General features: G+C 42.4%; 1 protein-coding gene across 4 annotated transcripts in view; it reads right to left on the reverse strand.

The window, feature by feature from the left end:
- Window positions 1-25760, reverse strand: part of OSBP2 (oxysterol binding protein 2) — a 1025274-nt gene that overhangs the window by 707093 nt on the left and 292421 nt on the right. For 2 of the 4 annotated variants that reach the window (XM_069214446.1, XM_069214444.1), the window contains exon 3: window positions 17361-17417. The exons of the other annotated variants lie outside the window; for them this stretch is intronic. In XM_069214446.1, coding sequence (XP_069070547.1) covers window positions 17361-17417 — 57 coding nt within the window. The remainder of the gene's footprint in view (window positions 1-17360; window positions 17418-25760) is intronic. 4 annotated transcript variants of the gene reach the window in all.

The raw sequence follows: 25760 nt of genomic DNA on the forward strand, positions 1-25760 counted from the left end.
GCCTGGACCAAGCACTGCTCCCACAGCCCCCAGGACCAGAAGGAACCGAACTTCAGTGCAGGAGTGACCCCCAGGGGACCCTCTGCCTAGCCCAGTTGGTGGCTGGCCCGAGAAGCCCCCCCTGTGCCCTGCCTGCACCGCTAGAGTGACCCACAGGTCCCTCCATTGAATCCAATACAAAACCCAATGCCTGCTTTGCACACTGCACCCAGCCGACCCTGTGCCGCTGAGGGTGTGTTTTGTGTGCCTACTTGTGTCCCCCCAGTGCTCTACAAAACCCCCCTGGTCTGCCTCCGAGGACGCCGGTACTTACCTGCTGACAGACTGGAACCGGAGCACCCCTGTTCTCCATAGGCGCCTATGTGTTTTGGGCACCTCTTTGACCTCTGCACCTGACCGGCCCTGAGCTGCTGGTGTGGTAACTTTTGGGTTGCCTTGAACCCCCAACGCTGGGCTGCCTATACCCTGAACTGAGACTTGTAAGTGCTTTACTTACCTGACAAACTAGCCATTACTTACCTCCCCCCGGAACTGCTGATTTTTCCACAGTGTCCACTTTTAAAATAGCTGATTGCCATTTTTAAAAAACTGTATATATTATTGCTCTAATTCAAAGTTCCTAACTTACCTGTGTGGAGTACCTTGCATTTTATGTATTTACTTCAAATCTTGAACTTGTGGCTCTAAAAATAAATATAATAAAATATATTTTTCTATACAAAAACTATTGACCTGGAGTTAAGTCTTTGAGTGTGTGTTCCTCATTTATTGCCTGTGTGTGTCCAACAAATGCTTAACACTACCCTCTGATAAGCCTACTGCTCGACCACACTACCACAATATAGAGCATTATAATTATCTAATTTTGCCACTATCTTACCTCTAAGCGAACCCTTGGACTCTGTGCACACTATCTCTTACTTTGAGATAGTATATACAGAGTCAACTTCCTACACTAATGTTTTGTCACCTTTAGGTCTATAATAACTTTAGAAATGTAGTTTGTGAATAGCACAGGGCTTACTCTTTTGTGGGTTGGAGGGTGTTAGCAGTACCTTTCTCACCCTGAATCCCTCCTTACTTTTTCCCAAAACCCCACCCCCCATTTGGTAGTAAGTTTTCCCCACGTAACATACAATCCTCCTTGTCCCTCCCACATTCACTAAAACATAAGTTTACAAGTGCAGAGATCACCACCACCGTGGAAGGCAAGAAAGAGGCCTCTGTATATTGGTTACTGAACAGTATTTTGTAGTATGTTATTAACACTACCAGTGTACTACATCACATACTACAAACTGCAGTTTATACATAGGAACCCACTGCTTCAATTGAGGCCATGAAGAGATATGGGTTTACACAAATAGTAACACAGAAACCCAACCCTTGTTTAGGCTATAAATTAGTATTCTTTAGGAGAGAGTCATCACAAGATATGATGGAAACATATGTTTATAAGCTAATACAATGTGTTGGGTCTTCAGCACCAGACTCTTACTAACTTATGTTTTCCTACAATAATTTCACTCATTCCTTTCTGGTGACTTCATTACTTTGATGTCCTGTGACCCATCTATTTCTAAACCATGGATACCTTAAGATCTAGGGGCAGTTGGGTAAAGTACTTATGTAAGCTGTTTAATGCACATAGATCATGGTAAATATGTTATCGGGCTCCCCATTTCCCCATGCAGGGGCTCTCCTTGCCAGTTCCCATAAAGGTCCATACTGCCTGGCTATTCGGCCCGACATATAACCGAACCCATCCTTGCTCTAACTGCTATTGACCTATTTTTGCATCTGACCTTTGACACTGTTTCATCTCCCCACCACACTATTGTTTTCCGAGAAATCATATATCTTATATATACACATCCTTCTGGATAATGGGCTTCATCCAATGGTCTATTAAATTGCCATTCATATATTGTTTCCGCCCTTACTGCTTTCAGGCAGGGGTGTAGCTTTGGCAGTAAGATTGGTGGTGGGAGGGGGTGTAGTGTGAGCTTCAGATTTCTCAATAATCAAACTGGTTAAAATCAGTGCTTAATTTGTGTTTGTTGTTTCCGGTGCTGAGCACCAGCACTTATTTGTGAGGACCAGGGCTTATTCTTATGCCTCAAGCATTTGCTGCGAGCAAAAGACACATATGTGAAAGACGGAAGAAGGAAAAACTAAAAAGCGTCATAAAGGGAGAAAGTAGAAAGTTGCAGGATGAGCTGAAGGGGCAGGGGTGGCTGTAAATGGATTGAAGAGGCCCGAGATGGCTTCAGGATTACGCTGCCTCAGTATTCAGTGCTGGCAGATTTAATTACAGCAGCCTCGTGTTTAAGATAAAGGCTTTGAGCACCAGCACCTCTTAATTTACAAATTAAGCACTGGTTAAAATACATTATATGAGATGTAGGGCATGAGGGAGGCTTAAGGTTCAGTAGAAAGGGAGAGGAGTGTGGATTGTTAGGGGCACTTAAAACTCAAATGTTAGTAAAATAAATCATTTTAAGAACATAAAAACAGAGACAAGTGTGTGTTTTTGTCTGTGTATGTAAAAATCCCAAGTGAAACCCAACAAACACCTCACAATTCCCAACTTAGAGCACCTGTACCCATTTATTTACAATACAATACATTTATTAGGGGGTATAACACCTGAAACACCAAGCCCTCAAGCAACGCCCCTGCTTTCAGGGTGGGGCAAGGGAACACACTTTACTCACTGGCATCCTTAGCTTTGAATGGCTGCACAAACCATGCAATTTTGGTTGTTAGATAAAACAAAAACTTTGGCGAGCAATGTTCAAGAAATGCCCGCCCTTCATTTACTATTTTTATAAAGGTTCTCTACATAGACAATATTTATTCAGGTTTCATCCTCCCCTCATTTTTAAAATACTCCCATTAGAGGATGAACAATCTTTAATGCCTGTAAGAAAAGATGTGTGCTGCGAAACTATATTTCCAACAACAAAGTGTATGCTATATTATTGAAGAAATCTTCCCCATGTGCGTGGTAGTCTGTATAGCAAAACAATTGGGATGTTTGAGGATTGGAGTACTTTCAGACCCCCTGGACATCAGTGAGTTCAAATGCTTTGGGAAATTTTTTTACATTCCTATACATGTGTACTTCTTTAACCACATTGGTCATTAAATATTCTGCTTTACATCCACATGATGTGGTAGCTTCCCTACTATCTTTTTTATCAGAACATATTATCAAGACCTGTTTGGAGGCACAAAGGATGAACTATCTAAGAGAGGCAATAAATGCTTGTTTGCACCAATTCAAGACCATATTTCGAATATACACTTCTTGAAAACAGCTGGGTAGGGTGCGAATTTACACTTCTTGCCTACTGTGTTCAATACAACAAGACAACACAGCCAAGTACATATGGTGGTAATTTATCCATCACCTCATTGGTCTTGGGGAGAAGGCTTCTCAAAGTTAGGGGGAAAAGAGGCAGTGTCTAATTGCCTTTAGTGCCTTTATTCCTTTGCGTCACAATCCTGAGAAACTGATTTATGGCCTGATTTAGAATTCAAAGTGCATGATTTACTCCGTCAGTACTCCAAAATTAGAGATGTCCGCTGGCTCAGTGGACATCTCTTAACATTGACATGAACCGCCGTCAATATTTTCAAAAACAAAATCCAAATTTGGGGTTTGTTTTGGAAATGACCAAAACTAATAACCCCCACACCATTAGAATTGTCTCCCATGGTGTGGGGTCATTTTGCAGTTTTTACTGCCACTTATCGTCAGGTTTTATCCAGGAGTGACAGACAGTGAAAACTGGCCATTCTATCATCTACTCTAGATAGGGCAGGAGGACAAATGGTCAAATCATTGACGGTATTTACTCAGTAAGGCCATTGGAGGACTATGTCAGCGATCGAGATGGAGTAGTCTCTGTCCCTAAAACACTTAAGGCCTGCCGGTTTGTAAACCTGGAGGATGGACTTTCAGTTTGGTGGAAAGGGTGCCTCGTTGCGGTGGCAACGGGGTATTCTTTCTACCAAACAATAAATCAGCCCCATAATATCTCCCTTTTCATACTGGGTGTTGACTGAACTACACCTCCCTCTGTAGGTCGCATTACTTTCAAGATTTTTTAGATTTCTATTTGATTGAATACATTTTATATTTTTTAAAGCAGCATATTCACACACTCCGGATACTCTGGTGACAGCTTGCAGCCTCACCAAATGAAGTTCAGTCTTAGAAAGAAAGGCTAGTGCTATTTCTGATTGGTATGCTTGCCCCTGTATTTCCTTGATTTTTTTCTTCTATTTTTGCTATTTCGCTGGTTATGTTGTTTAATGTTTTCACAGTGCTCTAAGAAGATGGTGATGTGGTGTGCTAAGTTTTGCAATAGCTATGTTTACTTTGCAACATTGGTAGTCAACAGCCCATTGCATGTTTAATTAGTCTATAGTAGCTGCCTCTCCAGGTGTGCGTTACATTTCAAATTCAGGTGTCTAACCTGGGAGGTCATTGTTAGAAATGGGGTATTTGGTTGGCAGTCAGGTTACCCCTCTGTCCAAGCAAGGATCCTCACTCTAGTCAGGGTAAGTCACACACAATCCAAATTATTCTGTGCCCACCCTTTGGTAGCTTGGCATTGAACAGTCAGGCTTAACTTAGAAGGCAATGTGTAAAGTATTTGTGCAATAAATCATACAATAACACCATACAGCACCACAAAAATACACCACACAGTGTTTAGAAAAATATATAATATTCATCTGGTTAAATGCAGGTCAAAACGATCAAAGATGCAATAAGTAAATGTAGAGATATCACTGAAAAGTGATATAAAGTGTCTAAAGTCTTTTTAAAGCAAGCAAAGTCTCTTTCAAGCACAAAGTACCTGGTTCCCGTGAACAATCTCCACAAAGGGCAGCAGAGGAGAAGTGTGGAAACAAAAGGGTGTGCGTCGATTTCTCAGGCCTCACACGGCAATGCATTGTTTAGTTTCTATGCAGGGACGGCTGTGCTTCGATTTCCGGTGCTCCGTCGTGGACCATCTTTGGGTTGCGGGGTTTTCAGACGCCCCGGTGATGGTGTGTGAATTTCCTGCGCTGGTAGGACGAAGTCAGAGGAGCTGCGTCGATCCGGTGGGCGTTGCGTCGAATTTTCTGCTGCACAGCAGGCGCTGCGTCGATTCCTCTCTGGAAGTAGGGCTGCGTCGTTCCGCTTCGGAGTGCGGGAACATTTTCACCATGGTGCAGGCTGTGCGTCGTTTCTGGCAGGCTGTCCATAGAATATCGGTGCACAAGGAGTCCTTTTTGAAGAGATGAAGTCTTTTTGGTCCTGAGACTTCAGGAAACAGGAGACAAGCTCTATGCAAGCCCTTGGAGAAAACTTCTTCACCACAGCCAGAGAGCAGCAAGGCAGCAGGGCAACAGCAAGGCAGCAGTCCTTCACAGAAAGCAGTCAGATGAGTCATTTGGGCAGCCAGGCAGCTCTTCTTGGCAGGATGCAGGTTCTGGTTACAAGTTTCTTCTCCAGGAAGTGTCTGAGTTGGAAGGGGCAGAGGCCCTGTTTACATACCCAAATGTGCCTTTAAAGTGGGGGAGACTTCAAAGAGTGGCTTAGAAGTGCACCAGGTCCCCTTTCAGTTCAATCCTGTCTGCCAGGGTCCCAGTAGGGGGTGTGGCTGTCCTTTGTGTGAGAGCAGGCCCTCCACCCTCCCAGCCCAGGAAGACCTATTCAAAATGCAGATATATGCAAGTGAGGCTGAGTATCCAGTGTTCGGGGTGTGTCTGAGTGAATGCACAAGGAGCTGGCAACTAAACCCAGCCAGACATGGATTGTAAGGCACATAAAGATTTAAGTGCAGAGAAATGCTCACATTCTAAAGGTGGCATTTATAAAATAGTAATATTAAATCCAACTTCACCAGTCAACAGGATTTTATATCACCATTATGGCCTTACTAAATATGACCTTCCTTTCAGTTCAGCAGCTACCACTCAAACAATGTATGAGGGCAGCCCCAATGTTAGCCTTTGAAGGGAGCATGCCTCACAGCAGTGTAAAAACAAATTTAGGAGTTTTACACTACCAAGACATGTAAACTACCTAGGTACATGTCCTGCCTTTTGCCTACACAGCACCCTGCCCTATGGGTGGCCTAGGGCATACCTTAGGGGTGTCTTATATGTAGAAAAAGGGGAGGTTTAGGATTGGCAAGTACTTTTAAATGCCAAGTCGAATTGGCAGTGAAACTGCACACACAGGCCTTGCAATGGCAGGCCTGAGACAAGGAAAAGAGGCTACTTAAGTGGGTTGCACAATCAGTGCTGCAGGCCCACTAATAGCAGTTAATCTACAGGCCCTGGGCACACATAGTGCACTCTACTAGGGACTTATAAGTAAATTAAACAGTCCAATTGGGTAAGATCCAATGTTACCATGTTTAGAGAGAGCATATGCACTTTAGCACTGGTTAGCAGTGGTAAAGTGTGCAGAGTCTAAAAACCAGCAAAAACAGTGTCCAAAAAGTGGAGGGAGGCAGGCAAAAAGTTAGGGGTGGCCAGCCTAAGGCTGTCAGGTCTAACAGTCCTTATATTTTGTCATCCATATCGCTTTCAAAATCTCTGATTCTAACTTAGATGAAATTATGTGTGGGTATCCTACATGACCAGAATTTATGATTCTGGATGATATCCCTGTACATACATTCACCTATACCAAGTTAATACCAATGGAAAGGGGAATAACTGCACATAACCGTTTTTTGGCAGGCAAAAGTCCACTTGGAGGGGATTATCACACCCATGTACTACTTGCTTTAAGCAAGGGTGATTGAGAGCGAATACAACACAGTGTAGGGAACAGGGTGGGAATGGGGGGACGGGACCAAAGGAAGAAGTGAGGTTTCAGGGATGCACTAGATACTGCCTTCCGAGCTATTAGAGGAGGGTCAGGTTGGGACCAGGGCCGAGGCCAAGCTGCGCTTGGAACCCTTGCCTAGTGCAATTTTACTGAAAATCTGGACATGGAAATACAGGGCCACATTGGGCAGAGCAATAAACCACCTGAGGATACCACTCCGTCCAATTTATAACCTGTGCCAGTCAGCCTTCCATATTCAAGAGTAAAATTAAAGCCACTGAGAAGTCTTCCACTTTCAATCTTTCTCATCCTCTTTTCCCAGACAGTGGCATTATTTTGCTGCCTCTCTGGGGTAAGTACTTTTACTGATTACATTTTTTAGGTACATAAAAACTATGTTAGTTTACAGAATATTGAATATAAATATCTACAATTGTTTAGTTCATATTGCGCTCTGGTTCTCTCGATCGTATCAATTTGTTATAAAACCCTCTCTTCTTATGCCATCAGCTTGCAGTGATTTTATTGTACTGGATAAATATTCTGTACGTTTTTTATTTTGCACCTGTGGTCACGTTATCCCCTTTCTAAAGTGACCATGTAACCGGTTCTGACAAGGTTCACAATATATTAGTAATTTATTTTCACTAAAATAAAAAGATACAATATATCCATTATACAAGACAATGCAAGCTGATGAAAACTGATTTTTAACAGCTTCGACCCCTATTTTTAACAACTCGCACATTTGAATTGAGTACAGCTAAAATCAACATTAACACAAAACCACCATCATCATAGCAGCAATGCACAGACATTGTTCAAATACTTTGTAAACTTCACTTATTCATTCATTATCCTTCCCTCAAACAAGACTCTCGTGCTCACCCAACTGAATGTTTGGATCAACCATGAGACAGTCCTAACCTATACCATTATTGGCACTGACATCTTACTGGACATTTTTTTAATTCATATCTCCACCCATTCAAGAGGTCACACATTCAGTCTTTGCTTCATCTGTGCATTGCTTGCAATTTTGTTTACCACGTGGACCTATATGTCGGTCTGATAATGTCACTCCCTCCTTTCATATCGTTTTCCCTACCTAGCCTTAAAACATAATTCGAAACACTACCTAGATTGTATATGGATCTGAAACGTGCATGATAACGGTGCCATGATGGTCAATACCACCCTCTCTTGCTAAAGAACTGAGAAATGATGAGAAGAAATGTTAATCAGATTACATGCAATAACTAGGAACATTGCCTGCACAGGACCGCAAGCAATGTTGAAAGGGATTGCCCCAAAATCATACACAATAAAAATTAGACACGAAAATGTGCTGTATTTGGGACATTAATAACCAAAACAAGAATTACCATACAGTGGTGTCAAAATGGGGACATCTCGTATCTCCAGGTGGTAAAAAGATATGCAGGAATGGGCGTTAAATTAAACAGAAAAGATGAGAAGCTAAAGCAGAATTCAGCAAAATGAGCAATAATACCCCAAGATCTGTCTGTCATTCACATGTAACTGGAGTGGAACCGGCTGTCAGCCTTATGCCTCCCTACTGAGTTAAAACAGAATATGCATTTGAAAGCTTGTACCCAAAGTTCCACTTCTGGTGGGAAATATGGTTGAAGGCATAAGTTAGTAACATACACATCAACTGACTGCTGCATCCTCTGGACCAGACTGGAGCCTGTGATATGGTATGCAAAGTTATTGCAAGTTAAAAACAAATGTACAGACTGCAACAAACACTGACGTAGTAAATATAATGAACATTTACCAGGGCAGAATCGCCATGGCCTTTTAAACTCTAGGAGGTTGGAAGAAATTGGAAGATTCAGAGGACCTGGATGGTAATCAAAGGAGAAGCAGACAATGGATTCCGGAACATTAGACAACAAGGAGAGGAACCACCAAAGAAACTCAGGAACAAATCAAAGGTGAGAAACGTAGGGGGACCTGCTGTTAACTAGAATGCTTGTGAAGAAACCCACCAAATCACCAAATGCCAGGCAATGATTGGTAGTGCTTAGCTTCCTTAAGTTGTGCTGCTGCTTGTTGGACCCAGAAGTGGACAGAGTCATCATGTACGTGCATTAAGATGGCCTACTGTCACCACCCTCTTTCAATAAAAATGACGTCTCCCTGTGCTTGTCACAGTCCAGAAGCCTGGCACACTCTGGCATCCAAAATCGCCAAGCTCCTTGGGAGAAGGTGTCTACATCTGGGACTGCACCACCATGCCCTGAAGGCCTCTTGCTCTCGATTGCATGGTCTTCATCACCGGTCCAGACCCTGTAGCACAGTGCCTCCAGAGGTAGGTTGTGACACTGTTGGACTCACCAGATATTCAACTGCCATGAACAGGAAAAATAACTATGTAGTATGTGGCGGTGGCATGACTTAGAAATTAAAGGCCGGCAAGGAATACCATACATTGTTGTATGAAAGAGAAATTTCTTCCACAACCCATGGGAAGGTGAAATAATGGTAGAAGCGATGAGGACGTGAAAGATGGCTGTTAGTAGAACCCACGGGATCTTACACTTTGAAATCATGTGACAAAGGTGAGCAAGGAAGGAGTGAAAACACTGAATAAATGAAAAATCTGCCTTGTTATTGTATGCGTCTGTATATGCGTCTAAATGTGTTTCATGGTTTCTTTTTCTTTTATTGCTTGGCCAATATAAAGAGTGAAAAGGTCCCTTCCCAGTTGCATCTTAACAATGCTACAAACCAGGAGGTACATCTTTCTCAACATATTCTTACTACCATAAGCAGTGGCGCCCTTCTTAAGCCCACAAAACCAAATCTTGCAAAAAAGTCTAACCCCTGGACATCACCAAATAAATATATTATGTATTAAAAAAGTCTTTAGGAGCGGCTCACCTAATTTTGTGATGTTATGCCGCTCTATTTTTATTACTATTCTCCAGAGCACTGGCAAATTACTATTAACAAATACAGCGTCAATGTTTTAAGCATGGTTTCAGGACTATGCAAAAACCTACGTGAGGCACTCAGGCCAAAGTAAATATACCATTTAACAAAATAGGATAGTAAATGTCATGAACATTGTATATACTTCAATATGACACTTCACAGTCCAAAAGATCGATCAAGGATCAGTTATTGATGCATTCTCCAGTCTTTATAATTTATTTAGGAAAAACTCTGTGTTTCATAACGTGATCGTGAGCAAGCCCTGAAGAAGTCGTTGGGGTATTTTTCCCGAGACGAAACACGAGTTGATGTTTTGTTCGAGAACTGGCTGATTGTTCAAGAATTTGATCAACTGAGTACCAGAGAATTTATTCACAATATCACATGAATATGATATATCCAACTGAGGAATTTTCGTCCGTTGTGGAACCCAGAGTTATTTATGAACCAATTATAAAAATTGGAGAATTTTTATCACGTTATGGAACACAGAGTTTTTCATAAATAAATTATAAAGGCTGGAGAATGCATCAAGAACTGATCCTTGATCCCTGCCTGGCTCTGTCAGGTGTGAGTGTGCCTCTCTGGCTTTGGCCAGAGAAAGGGAAGGCGGCAAGCAACTCCTGTGCGTGCAGCCAGCACACTGTGCCGGGTGCGTGAGAGGCCAGCAGCAGCTGTGTGGGAGAACGCTTATGAAAATGGCGCAAACGGGGGCAGCGGCTGTGCACTCATCACCTCAGCAGACACCACGAGGGACGACGGCAGCTGCAGGTAAGAGCTGCCTGGTTGCACTGGGAAGGAAACAGTGGCATCTGCTTGTTTATTTATGAGGAAGCTGCATCCCGAGCTTCGAGTGATGCAGCGCTCAGAGCCTGCAATCTGTCACCATGTCAGCTACTAGTCTGCGCCAGCATCTTTAAATTTGCTGCCCGTGCACCTTCTCACAGTCACTGCATTGTCCACATGTTCTTCTCTATTGTCAGCCTCTCTGCCTTATCCTGGGAATTAATTCTTATCTTGTCTGTCGCCTGCCCATTTTCTCTAGTATTTTACATGTGACATTCCTTACCTCAGTAAGTGCCCACGCTCCTGATGATCCCTTACCTTGCTGTGAGTACGCCATTCACCTCAGGGTTCTTATTATTATTTTTACTCCACACTCACTGATATAGCTCACTCCCTCCACCACCTCCTTAAGCTTCATTAGATCATCCCTTGCTTTCTTTAGGACGCCTTGCCTCACTCTGACTGCACCCTCCATTCACAAGAGTTTCGTACCTATTGTGTTTGTACAACACCCCAAATGATGCCTTACCTCGCTGCCAGTACTTCCGTTCCTAAAAATCACCAGGCCTGTTAACATTCACTCATCTTCTACACAAGAATGTGGTATCCCAATCCGTGTACCTTTATGTGCCTGTGGCCTGCTCTTCCCTTCTTTCTCACACGCTCTTTCTACTCCTCTGTCTCGAGTTCATTCACCACTTCCTGCACAAACTACCCATACCTCTCTATCTTTCTTTCTATCTATTCTGTGCAGCTCCCACCCCTATTTACCATGCCACATAATTCCACCACACAAATACACTCCACACCACGCAATTCTACCACAGTCAATTCCACAACTAACATTTCCAATACAACCCACATAATTCCACTCCACAACGCATACATCCATTACACTCCAAACCAAAACAAATAGATAAAAGGCATTATCATTTACAACGTGGATAGCTCTAACTCTCGCAAATACGAGACCTATTGCATTGCAAATGCTTGTTGCAGATGGCCTTCATGATAGAACTGGCAGAAGGTCCACTGTGACGCCTTCTTTCATCTAACTAGATTTTTCATCCAGTTCCTCTAAAAAAAAAATACAAGTGCAGATGGTATTATTCACAGAGGGCCAGAAAATAAAAACTATGTTCCCATCACAAGGTAAAGACATGAGCCAGATGGTATTTATGAGGCATGAAAAAACAGTTTCCCGCTAAAGGTGTTTTCTTAATGCATTATGCTGAGGTCCAAAACACAAGGCGGAGCCTCTCTTTTTCATGTGTTAAGGACCTTCCTATGAATGGATTTGGACCTTCATGTGAACAACATGTATTGCATCCTTTGAGTCAGCACAGGATTGGAGAACTGTGAATGAAGCAGTCTGATCACACCACTATTACTTTGGTGCCAATTTGTACTTCTTTGGCAGGACAAGGTTTATGACATTTCAGTTGTTCTAGTTGGCTTCCCCAACAATCCTGGCAATGGTAGTGAAGCAAGATTGTTTTCGCCGGATTCTAATATATATAAATGTCTGGACTGGAGTTTTCTGAAATTAGGCATATAAATATCAATAACACGGCACAGCAGTAGGCTTGAACGGAAACCCACGTTAGGTTCCTAAGTGGTTTTGGTAGCTTTACCTAAGAAAGGGACAAAAACAGAAGGGAAAACAGATGGTGCTGTTGCTGTTTGAGGGACAATTTCGATTTGTTTGTGCCACAGCTGATCATCTTTCCTGTACTGGGAGCGCTGCCGTCTTGCAATTAAGTATTTTCGTTTGCACATTCTATTAAAAGTCAGGAGCTCAAAGTTTCTAAATTTATCAGCCCCCCCTTCTTATTGTCATAGTCACCACTGAAATAACCTTGACGATTTTCCTACTATGCAGATCAAAGCCACACCACTCATATGGCTGACCTCTAGCACTGCTGAGTTCAGTGAGGGCACCATCAATATTGGCCTCTTAAGAGTTATAGGGGTTATCTGATTCAAAGCATAATACAAAAATAAGTGTGGTTTCCTCTAAACTACTTGAAAATGTAATACCTCTTTCTACATTAATTTGGGCATTTTCCACCTCACACCACCATTTTTTCATGGAATATCTAAAGATGTATCGCAATATAAAAAAGAAATCTTGATTTTCTTCAATTTTAACATAATGTTGACAGAATAGAATGTAATGACACATTATAGTTTTGGTCCTCAACACAATCAATAAACGTATCATGCAAAACCATAAATCTATATTTTTATATCATGTGTCATACATCAGTACAAGTTCCCTGTCTCCTCATTCAACGAAGACTCATAATGTGGTTCTTTGCTAGCGAAAGCTGTAGTTAAGATTTAAGGATTTGTAAGTTCTTGTCTAAGCTGATCCACCTGAAACACATTCTTCCTGTGTAATAGAATTGCCACCAACCGTTTCCTCAATTATTTAACAGATTTACGATGAGCGCACTAAAACTGTATTATGGAGAAAATAATAAATAGTTTTTCGGGTTATTTGTACGTTCTGCCCATATTATAACTTCATGCACTCATAATGAGATGGACAGTATGGGCCATGCATAGCCTAATTTTACAAGCAAGCACAGAACCCGCTAAAGCATGAAATCAACAGTACTTAGCATTTCAACTCTTTACAACCTGGCTCAGCATTCCAAAAGATTTTTATTTTATTTTAAGAGTACATTATTTGACCCATTATCTACAAACACAATTTTCAAACAGAGAATGTAAAATCAACAAATTCGTTTTAAAGCCTTGTCTCTTATTGTCATTTCTGTTCTAAAGGAAACTGGTCTTATAATATTTCACAGTTTTCCGCAAACCAGAATTCTTTGCAAGTGCACAAAACGAAGGGTAAATTATCAATACCCCCAAACATACATGAGCATTCTAACACAGACGTTTGTAATCCTAATCCATTATCCACCTGAATACAACTGAAGACACATTCAATATTATTATTTGAGGAGAGCACATTTTGTAGACATAGAATCACCTTTTCAATACTATTTTGAAAGAGAGAAATCTGCTTCAGTACGACAGACGAATGGCTTTATCTGAGTCTATTAATTCACTTATATTTTAACTCGTCATCCAGTGTCAACTCTCTGATCTATCTATTTTTTATCGAAAATATTTACCCCACTTAAAGTCAAATTATTCAACAAGCTTTGGGTGTGAGAATACCATGATCACTTGTGTCTTCAATGCAAATCGTGCAACTCTTCTGGGCTATAACCGTGGGGGGGGGGGGTTATTTGCCTCTAATGTCCTAGGGCTTGTCCTACTACGACTGTGCACACGAGGCCAAGTAAAACCCTTTCTATCCCTTGACTCACAGTGGTAGTGATGGTGAGAAGACACAAGCTGCTTAATAAGGTAGTGTAGGTGTGCTCGAGTTCAGAACTTAACAATCACAGCAGCACAATAACTTTTGGTCTGGCCCAGGACTTTACTTTTAAAAAGAAAATCACTTTATACACACCAAAACTAAAACCTACACAGGTGATAAGCAGAGTCAATTTTGTGAAGTAGGCACTGGGCAAACCATACCTCAGTCCACTATCCAATTCCTCCCTCCTTTGGTCCCTTTCTTCCTCTAGTATAGGCAGTTTTCCCCTTCTGGTAGGAATTTCTACAGTAATAATAGGAAACAAGCATTTGCAAAGCAAATGGTCTTGCTTTTGTGAAAGATATAGCTATTGGCATTGAAAATGGCATTTTTGTTTTACTTTTTTTTGTATGCAGCGAAGTGATGATATTTGCATAGTGTTATTGCCATTCGTATAACCTTGCACCACTGGAGAACCAGAAAATGGGAAATAGGTTATGAGGGAGGGGAGACACGAGTAATATGCTGGCTGTGAAAACAAAATAAGCAGCATCCTGGAAAAAGCAAACACTCAGAGAGAATGCAAGATTAAGTAAAGCATGTGAAATGTAAGCAGGGGTAACTTGGTTACATTAACACTTTTACGCTTCTAATATATTGTGCACGAATCAGGGAAAGGGTGCAGTACCAAGGCTGTACCCTAGGTGTCCCTTGGGACCTCTTTTGGCCGCATAAGGTACTGCACCCTGCAATGTTGAATTCAACCCATCCCCAATTACTTTTGGGCGTCCTGCTGAAAAATGAAGCGCACCGCCTGTTTTAAGAAAAGTTTTTTCGCTGTGCATTCAGGTTATGAGAGAGGGGAGACAAGAGTAACATGCTGTTTTTTAAAAACAAATAAGTACGAGCTTGCACTATATGAAACTATGTAGTCATGTAAAGCACTCTTCCAATCAAGTTTGTGCTATATGAAGCTTCACGTCCTCATGTAAAGCACTCAGACACCACAAAGAAACAGTGGCATGCCAAAACAAGGAAGAGGAAGAAACAACATACGGCCATTGCAGCGTGAAGCAGCGAGGCAAAAGAAAAAAATAGTGCACCACATTAAGCTATATGGCCGATTGTGCAATAATCCATGTAACAGGGTCAGTCTGCAAAGCAGTCACAAAGCAGCCTCAAGGTGGGATAAATATGAAGCATTTGCCTACAAAATCAAGGGAAGTTTGAAAGGGAGGCCAAGGAATGAATGAAAGTGATGAGTGTAAAATGGGCATGGTTAAAGCCCACAAATGTAGATTACAATATGTTGAGAGACAGCATTTGCGTGCTGCGTGGGCTCAACCTAAAAACGAGATGTCGATTAACCCCCCTCTAATATGCTAAATGCACTTAGTTTATTATAGTTCTAAAATAGTCTCAGGATTCTCACAATGGTGCGTATCCTGGAACTGTACACCTTGGGCCAGCAGCCAGCTAGCAGTAGCGCACAGTCCCTCTCCAGCTTCTGGGAGAGAGAACACACTTTGGGTCTGTTCTAAGAGGCAGTTGAAGCTGACGGTGAAGAACCTCATGGTCAAGATTCAGGTAACTTGGATTCGCAATGGCCCCAAGGGGTAGATCTAATTACAGCCACACTCCTACCTGCTTTTCTGTGCTATGCCTCCACTTGGGACCCATTACAGGGTGATAATTTGTGGTGTAGCAGTGCAAAGTAGTGATACCTGTCTCTAGGTTGCAGCTGCACAAGATGAGCCTCAGTCACAGTTCTTTGTGTCACAGTGGCATAATAAAAGCTGTTGTCACACTTCTTTAGATACCAGCAGCACAGGTCGAGCCGCTATTGCTGTTCTTGGAGTGGTGACAAAGAGCAGCCATAATTCTGTGGTTCCCACCTGGAACCGCAACCAGAAAAGTCTGGTGCTTGCTGACATCTGAGGCATGCAGATTGCTCTCTTCCGTCCTCCTTTCTCTGACAGACCCCATCAACACTGTTTCTAGTTTTTCATGGACAGTCACATCTCCTGCAGGGTTGCCATGCCCCTTTCCTCTCTCAGAAGGCAGGTTGGCTTCTGGGCACCTAGGGTCATGTGAACAGCTACTTCCAGGCCTAGACCTCTGTGTACACACTGGATTAGAGAACATCAAGGGCCAAAATCAAAAACAAGCATTTGCAATGCAATGTAATGGGTCTCGCATTTGCTCAAGTTAGAGCTATTAGCGTTGTAAACTCCTAACCAGACTTTTCTTGCCACATAAATTGAAAGTGAAAAGTAATACAGTTTCACATAAGCGAGCCGATTCAAAGCGTGACAGCATCAGCGTGAAGCAGCACACAAAAGGAAAAAGAAGTTCGCTCGCAGTCAAACGTCTCAGCAAAAGTGCAATTAGCCATGTAACAGGGGTGATGTCCAAGGTGGTAACTAAACCGCCCCAATGAGGGACAAACGTAAAGCATATACCAACAAAAATAAAGGATTTTTGAAGGGCAAGCCCATGAATGAGTGATAGTGATGGGCATGCGGTGGGTGTGGTTAAAAGCCCAGATACATATCAACATGTCAGTAAAGCAGCACTTGTGCGCTGCTACGCTTAACCTAACCAGAATACCAGCTACATGCAGTTGGGCACTAAGAGCAGGAGAACACAACCATGCCCCATGCAGGGAGCATTCATATCCCTACATACTCCTAAATCTTTACTGGATATTAGTTTTAGGAGTCTCTTAAAATAGTAGGTAACAAAAGCTATAGACCCAAAACCTGTCAACTGAATGCAGTGAAATGAGTTACATGTAGTCAAACCGGGACGAATTTCCTCTGTTTTTGCTATATATTTTATATGAAGACATCAGGTTTTCTTGCTGTAAATAGTGCATAATTTTCTTTCAGCATTCATTCAAGATTCGTCCCCCATAACAGTTGTCTTTCAAGAACAGAGGTACTTGACTTAGGTGAAATAACATTGTGCCTTGCCAAGGGCACAACAAAACAATTTTTGATATGCATGTATAATTGTTTATGAATGAAAAACATATGGCTCATGATAAACACTGCAATTATTTCACACCTTGCAAATAAAGAGGAACCTCATTGTAAAAACTGGTATCAGCCAAATTTCAAGCTCTACCCATAAAATCCCCCATGCTTGCAACCATAACCATGCATAATGCCAAGGTATCTTACCGTTTGGAAAAGGTATAAAGAAGTGTAAATTAATGGAGCATACACCCTGGCATTTTCACACCAGGCTTTTTTGTGGCAGGTGACAGAGGCAATGGAGGTGATCATGCATGTGTGAATGCTATGGTTCACAACCAATTGATTAGTGTTAACAGAAGGGCAATAGAAAGACATCTTCGGATTTGATAAACCATGCTTTAACTTTCATCATTTGAAAATAAAAAGTACAAGATAGAGAACTTACTACCGCACAGACAGATACATCTGTGACAGATGTGGTGATCCCTATCTTCTTGTACACCTGGGAGAGAAAATTCATTAAGAACCACATGGAAAGCAGTTTTTCAAATAAGTCATTTTATTATGCTTGGTATTAGAGATAAGCAGTGGCGTTCACATTCTAAAGACAGGCTATGTGCTCAGCAGATGCCATTATTTACATATGTGCATGTTGTACTTCTATTTTATAGAACTGTTAACAGAAGCTAGGGGGGAGGGAATTGCCCATACAAGAATACTTCTACTGGTACAGGGAACGGTCACTCACGCGCCCGATACACATGGCGTGAATGACTGCGCCAGCTTTAGAAACTTTCAAATTCACCAGCCTGTCAAAAAACATACTTTTGCATGTATTGGCTTGCTAGAGCATCTCTACCTGAAATGCTATACGTTGGACATAATGTGCAATAGCATAGGAACAATGACAGCCTTTACTTTACCCCAGTGGTTTGAGGGAGAGTGGTTTGTGAGATGGTGATGGGACAACACAATAGTACACTTAGCCTAGATGTAAACAGCGGATCTATAACGCTTTTGATTCCAGGTGTGTGACACTGGTGGCTATAGATGTTTTCTGTTAACAAGAGGTGACTTTTAGGACACATTTATTACATGGCGAAGCAATCCTAGTGCAGTAGGCTGGTGTTGAAAATCAGAAGATCTCAACTAGGGTACGGCACGTGCCACATTGGGTGAGTGTGTAGAAGACGTAAGTGCAGAAAAGGGAGTAGTGGTGTAGGTAGAAGTAGACAGTGTGTATACTGTGCTGTGCGGGCCATCCAACTAGAGGCTGGTGATGGAGGGGGGGAGAGGATTGGGGAGGTGGACCCTGACAAGGGTGACAACTGAATTACTTTTTCAAGGGGTCAGAAGAACAGAGGAGATGTTCTAGTGTTCGATGAGGCTCTAATTAATCATGGTTTTGGCCATATGGAAATTTAGCAGAAAAAGGATATTTTTCGGAGACTGGGCAGGCCATAGCATTGATGGCTGTCTTAGTGAATGAGAAAAGTTGCATCTCAGAGGGAAGCAAGAAATTATGTTTAGGCAATGACATCAGGAAATAGAAGGTGTTCAGTGCAGTGAATGATAGCAAGATCATAATCTTTGTTTTAAACTGATCTTAAGGTAATGGGGAACCGTCTACTTCTAGATGATGGAAAGAAAGTCAGTGACATGGGTATGTTGGAGGTTATTGAGGGCAGGAAAGATGAAGAACTGCAAACAATCAGGAAAAAGATGGTACAAGAAACTAAGCATGAAGGTGCTGTCCCAAGCAAAGTTCTGTAATGCGAGTAGCGAGCCACGAGTCACTTAAGATGATCATCTCAAGGGTCTTAGTGAAGAATGGCAGAAATGAGTTGGGGGTCAGAAGACTGAAGGGTGTGCTGGGTCCGGTGCGTCTGGGCCTAATGCAGCCACTGCAGGCCTCTGTGGGATCCAACGATCACATGCACGAATCTTGTTCACCTACCCTTTCACCTTCCTGATGCACTGAATTGGGTAACAATAAACATATGATGTTCAGAACCACGACGGCCTTCCGAGTGAATGCCCAGTTTACAGATACACATAATGTTATGTGAGGAGGCGGTTGGAGACTTTTTATTAAATCGTGAGAATGATTATATAAGAAAATGTGTGTTAAATGCAAAGCATTTAAAAGAAAAGTTTAAGTTGCACCAGTATTTCATTCACAGGACCTTAATTTAAACTTCGAGTGAAAGCAATAGGAGCGATAGGAAGGATAGGATAGGCACAGTTCATGGCCACTAGAAAGGTGGTAAAAAGAGTGGTTAAACCATAATGTATTTAGTCCTGGACTAGAAGCCCTTGTTCGAGCTTAGCATTGCTCAAAATTGGGCCAAGATATCAGAGAGGTTGGGGTGGCAAAGGAGCGTGCATTAAAAACAGATGCAGAGGTGAAAACCCCAGCAAGGGTTATGGGCATGCGTACGTATATATGGGGTAATTAGGAGTTTGATGAAATGGGGTCTCTACCACAAAAAGACAGATGAACCTCCTGAAAAAAGTACGTATCTTTTCCCTCGTGTAGGGACCAATTATAAGAGCCCCTTATTTTAGCTACAGCAATACCTTAGCCTGAATTACTGCTGGCATCTCTGCAACGAAATCTCCATATTATGAGTTCCAAACCATGGAGAGCCTGAATCCAAATCCACAATTATCCCCGACTAGTCCAATATACCACTAGGTCTGGCAGGTGGTACATGGGAGCAGGGTGGCCTATACAGGTTGCGGGGTGCAGGAGAGGCTGTCACAGGACAGTGGTTGCTGTGGGCACAGTCCCCCCCTTCATGAAAGAATGGCTCTGATAGGGGATGGGCTGCTCTTGTCCCTGCAGTCCTTGCCCAAGTCACACTCAACTTTACCACCTGATGTGTCTCCTGAGTAAATCAGGACTATTGTTCGTTCCTGCACCCAGTAATCCTAGGTGCACAATACTGTGGCACTTGTGATCGGGTGTAAAAGTACCCGACCGAGGTATACTGCTTTGCCCCACCTGTAATCAGGCCCAAAGAAGTGAGGTGCAGATGGATTCAACAGGTAGAAGCCATTAAGATGGCTATCAATCCTGCACTGCAAAACATGGGCAGGGCAACAGTCACTCGTTTCCTCTACCTGGAACTGCCATACAAAGCAACCACACAGTTGCTTCCAAGTGCAGGAACAAAACTCTGCCCATTAGAGACATTTTTAGTTTGTTTTGCACAAACAAATTCCCACTTTTAGAGTTTGTGCTCATAGTGCCAAATACTTTGCCAAGCGGGCCCATCAAACATGTTGTCCACTCATCAAAGGGTCAGTGGTCCAATGAAGCTGTCGCAGATCCTATAGATGGAAGTGTGTAGTTCTTTGACTTTTGCTACAGGCATGAAGTGAGGGGTGTGCAAGTTAAACATTTTAGGTCAGGCATGAGTTATGGGTATCTCCCTTATTTAGACCCGGATGAAAAGAGCAGCATTCTGAAAGCTTCAGGTCTAGGAAGTAAGTAGTCATGGAGGACTGGGAGAGAGCATTAACATTTACTTTGAAATGAGGGTCAGCGAGGTAACGTCTTAAATAGCTCACTAGGTATGGAAAGGGAAGCACATTGGCTGGCTCGTTTGAAAGAAAGCCTAACCTTGACAATGTTGACGGATGTGTTGGTGCTGAGGTGAGCATCATGTGGACCCTTTTTCACTAAAGCGGATCCTTTTAAGGCGATGTTTAGGGGACCATCATATATGGAAGGGATCTTGAAGAGAAGCTCCGTCTTAGCCCGGTTTTGCTTGAGAGCACTTCTTATACAGTTCTTGAGGGCAGATAGGTCAAAGTGCGATCACACATGGTGACTTATAAGCTATCATAGTTCAAATAGCAATTTTATTTCAGAATCGGAAGGTAGCCCATAAAGCTATTCAAACCTATGGCGGAAGTAAATTACAGTGGCCAGAGGAAAGTTAAAGGAGATGAGCCATGTCCCAAGGGGGGGAGGAGGGGGGGGGGGTGGAATCGTGCGTATTAACTACTGCTAAACTGAATTCAACTGCTAAAGAAAATAAAACGCCCTTTTAAGTCTTTTCGCTTGAACTCTCTCTTTAAAAGGACATTCCCTTTTCAAATTTTTGCCAAGCACTAAATAATTCTCCGAAGCTAAAGATTAATTCTTCGTGTATTCACCTTTAGTAACTCCTTCCAGGCAAGGTAAAAAGCTCAATAACTTGCAAAGGACCACTCTCTCAGTTTCTGTTCCCAGCCATGCAGTGAATAGCCCCACAGCTCCACGTCTGGGCTGTCATCACAATAAGGCCCTGAGCCCACCTGCTCAACCATCTACTCAATTCTTTAAACTTTTATTTAATGACGTGATACTATTAACATTTTTGTTTCTCCGCGTTTATTATAGCGCCCATGCTGTAAATATCACTGGTGTGTATGTCTTACTGTCCTTTCAGTTACTTTAGCGACTAAGATAACAAAAGAAAGACCAATATTAAATATTTTTCTCCAGCCTGCGTATGCACTTTGCAAATGTAGTTTGCAAAACCTGTGCAAAGTGTGCATAACCCTGCTGAGAGGATCTGCGCACTTTAGTATGAATATGTAGATGGTCATAGAGGAAAGCTTGCACGCTGGTTCACAAAAGGGTCGTCAGGGTAGGCCTCGCAGATATACAAGAGCATCCATGATTGAAAAGCACAGTGTTTACATACTCGTTCCCACATGTAAGGCATCCGTTAATGCCGGGTCTGACCCCTGCCTGACTTGTGCCTGAGAACAAGCAATGCAGACTGTGGTTATCAGTGGTAAACTGGGAGCTAAAAGCAGCAATGGAAAGTGTGTTCAAACCAGCCTCCTATTCTACTGCGGAGTGTGGCGAGGGAGCCTGAACACTTCCAGATGGATTTGGGAAGCAAATTGGATATTCATGTCTACTACACAATTGTGTGGTTTCACTTAGGGCTGTTTGTCGGGCCAGATAGCTGAAGACCACCCCTTCCTTAAACCCCTAAAAGCAGCCCCCTGGTCTTCAGCCTGCCAGAGTGCTGGGTTCCACATGACCAGTCTAGAGCGTTACTTTTTAATCCTAGCCTACCTTCAACCCTGACCCTTCCATACAGGGAAGACCAACCTGCACAGCCCTCACACATACACCCCAGCTCCCACATAGCAAACCAGTGTTGTCTGTGAATGAACTCTCGTTTTTGTTGCTAACCAAACTTCCAAAACGTTCACACGTAAATGGTACATTTTTAAACAGAGGTTCAATTTACAACTGCTAGATTGCTAACTCCGTTCTGTATATGTACCACAACGTTAAGAGAGGGTTTTTGAAATTACAATTGATTCTAGTGGCTTTTAGCGGTGGGAGTGGGTGTGGAGAGGGTGTGTGTGTTCGCTCGATCTAAGGAAGTAGAGTGCTCAGTGAGGAAATTGGATATGAGAAACTGTGGACCACACTTCTTGTCTTTGCCCGCAGACTACAACTCCATGTAACATGGCAAATCACTTAAAACATTTCCGCCAACCGCACAGCACACTCTTCCACACATCAGAAAGCTCATCTAAACAACTAGATCACACCTCAAGACAAGCATCAAATCCCAAATCAATGAAGACTATTCTGTATCTAAAGGTATAGCCAGCAACATATGAGGCAATCACCACTGTGCAGAACTACACATATTGGCGAATGTTTTTCTAGATTCTCCCTCTTGTTATCCAGTCCTAAGCTGATAAAGAGCTTGAATGGCCAATGTGTGACCTTGTGCCTGTGACAACGAAGAGATTGTGTTAGGTTCCATTTGAAAATAATGGAATCCCTTAGACTATTCCATCACCTCACTGGATATGATGTTAGGTCCCTATTCCGGTTTCCAACCCTTCCATTGTTTCACAGTGCATATGCTCTGATTTCATACACCTACGTTCCTATAACCAAAAACTTCAAAATCTAGTCTTCTTGAGCTGACCACACCTATCCACTGCAATGACTAGAAATCATTAAAAGCAAGTCTAGCTGAAGAAGCAGCTGGGCAGCTTCTTCCTTTCTTTCCTTAATTAGTTCTGTGGGAATTGTACAGATATGGACAGAAAAATGATCAGCAGGCAGAGGACCTTTTTAAGCAGATTACCTTATGTCAACCTATATTATTGTGTGCCTTGACCTCTGGAACACATTTTGAGTTTTCTCACTTGTGTTCCCATATACGAGTCAGAACATTAAAAACTGCAGTGTGTCGCTTTGGTGCCTGGTAGACAGATTGTGTTGTTTAGTTCTCACCATAAGCATGAGCATCACATGAGAATTGAATGGGGAAGAATCAACCTCGATAAAACAAAGACAAAATATGAATATGTCTAAATTCCTTGCATTTCCTCTAGACACAGCATCAGATTTCACTTATATTGAGTTGTGAGCAGACAATCATTCACTTTCCGATTTGATCACCCCAGTTCTCACTGATTTTTTCACATCTATTTATTTTTTTATTTATATATTTCACAAGGTAGCTATTGTGCGGCCATGCTGTCTGATGGCTGTTTCGGAGTCATGGGTGGTTAACAAGTACAGTTTGACCTGCCAGCCCACTCCTTTGAAAAGTCTTACCTTCTTGTTGAACGCTTTAAAACAAATATACAAACAATGAGGGGAAAGAGGAGAGAAGAGACTGAGGAGAGTCAGCATAACCTTTGTTCAGCAATGGTCCATCAATAGATAGCAATTGTCCTGATGAGACCCTCTAAGTAATAATAAGGCTAGAAAATGGAAACAAAACTGTGGTTGAACTCCAGGACGAAGCAAACACCGGAGGTCATGCTGCAGGATGCTGTAGGGGGCACAGCCATGTTCCTCACGCTATACAGTGCTGCCCTAACCATGCTATGTGGGACATATTTTGCCATATTGGGACTCAGGACCCAGCAAACACCGGAAGACTTGTTGCGGGAGGGGGCAGAGCCATTTTCCTTGCACTATATAGCGCTGGCCCTGACCCCGCTGCGTGAAATTGGCCCAGACCACAGGTGGGCCCATCTTCGCATGTCATCAGCCAGAAAAGACTGGGCTGGGCCTATTCTCTTAGCCTAACAAAATCAAGGGGGACAGGGAGATTTTGGCCAAGGTCAAGTGTACGGCCTCCCTAAGCACTGAATAAGTCAAAAGAGTACACTGTTCCTTAGTAGAAAAAATAAAGAATAAGCACAGGTTCGAAGAAGGACACTTCTTAAATTAGAAGTGAAAGTCCTCACACATCCATTGGATGTCATGCTTCATCATAGGGCCAGCTCCTCGTCAGATCGGCGCTGCAATGTCTGACAGGCCCCACACGGGGGCACTTTGCCGGAGATCTTAACAGTAGTGTGTGCCGTGATCGAGGTAGGAATGAATTTAAACCTCACCTCAAAAAAAGCAGAAGAGAAAAAGATAAAATTGTCTCAAGAGCCTCCAAACTGTACGTTTTAATTAATGTGGAGGACCTTGGTCAATATTAAAAACGCGCAGGAGTGGAGAAGGAATAAAGTTCCACCACTCTCCAAACAAAAACAAAGCTAACAGGGACATTTTCCCTTTAGCTCATCTCTGCGGTCAACATGTTTTGCGCCCTCAATGTCCTTACAGATCGTTTGGAGCTTCATCAGGACCAAAAATCACATTTACGCTTAAGCTGCTATGTATCCCTGATCTAATTTTAAGAAAAGAGACTACTTACATAAAGCACTACACTGCTCAGAGCCTAAATTGGCAAACCCTCCCATATTAGAGAACGAGTTCCTTGCAACAGAACGGACCTTGGGACTTACGTCGCTGCACTGCGCGCGGTCCATCGCCGAAGACCTACCCGTCGGCCGCATGCCCTGGTAGTGACAAACACCCTTTTTTGTTTTTCACTACTGTGAGGTCTTTTCATCTCATAGGTGAGCATTGTGAATTCCCTTATATACTTTTAGTGGAGTAGCTTTGTCACGGGTGATATGTTTGGAATGGTGACAAGACCTATCTACTGGATTTCACATTACTACTTTAGAAATGCCACTTTTAGAAAGCGGACATTTCTCTGTGCTTATAACTGTGTGCTTTGTAGCATGCAAAGGACGCAGTACTTTTAGCTAGATCCCCAAATTGTCTTTAAATCCTTTTGCATACTTTTGTAGACTTCACAGAGAAGCTGAATTTAGATACCAATTGCTCTAAAACTTTTATTATGGCCTGTGGTCCAAAAAAATTGAAGAGACACCATTTAATTAGCAAGGGAAAACAGCTGGATAGTGTAACTTAATTTTCCTATCTGGGGTTTAGCTTTCATCATTCCAGTTCATGTGCCCCTTGTATCTCAAACAGGAAAATATGCTTTATTCAGACAGTTGGGTCAATTTTTAATTTCGCTTTGAATATGGAAACAAAACAATTACTTCTCTACAGGGAATATATAAAAGGAAATGTATCCCAATACTGACTTACAGTGAGGGCATTTGGGGCTATAGGGATGTTAGTACCCTAAAAGTCGAGGAGAGTAGGGTTTGTAGGCAATTACTTGGGATCCCAGTGTCGAGGCCCCACTATGCAACACACCAAGAGCTGGAGCTGTCTTATGGCGAAGACTATATTAAACTCACTCTTTTACTACTTTGGGCATCAATATTGTATAATGAGCATGCCTCGCCTAACAAAACTGTTATTGAAGATTGCTTATCTTGTGACCTCAGGGTAAAAATTATTTTGCTTAACTATATTAGGAATGTTACCTTCCAGCTCGGTAGAGCATCTATTTTTTTTATCTCTGCAAGAGTTAAGGACTCAGGATAGGGGTGGATTACAAAGATATTTTGACAGCAAGGTACAGTGCAAGAGAACAGG

The sequence above is a fragment of the Pleurodeles waltl genome, chromosome 11, assembly GCF_031143425.1.
Source record: "Pleurodeles waltl isolate 20211129_DDA chromosome 11, aPleWal1.hap1.20221129, whole genome shotgun sequence".
NCBI classification, from domain to species: domain Eukaryota; kingdom Metazoa; phylum Chordata; class Amphibia; order Caudata; family Salamandridae; genus Pleurodeles; species Pleurodeles waltl.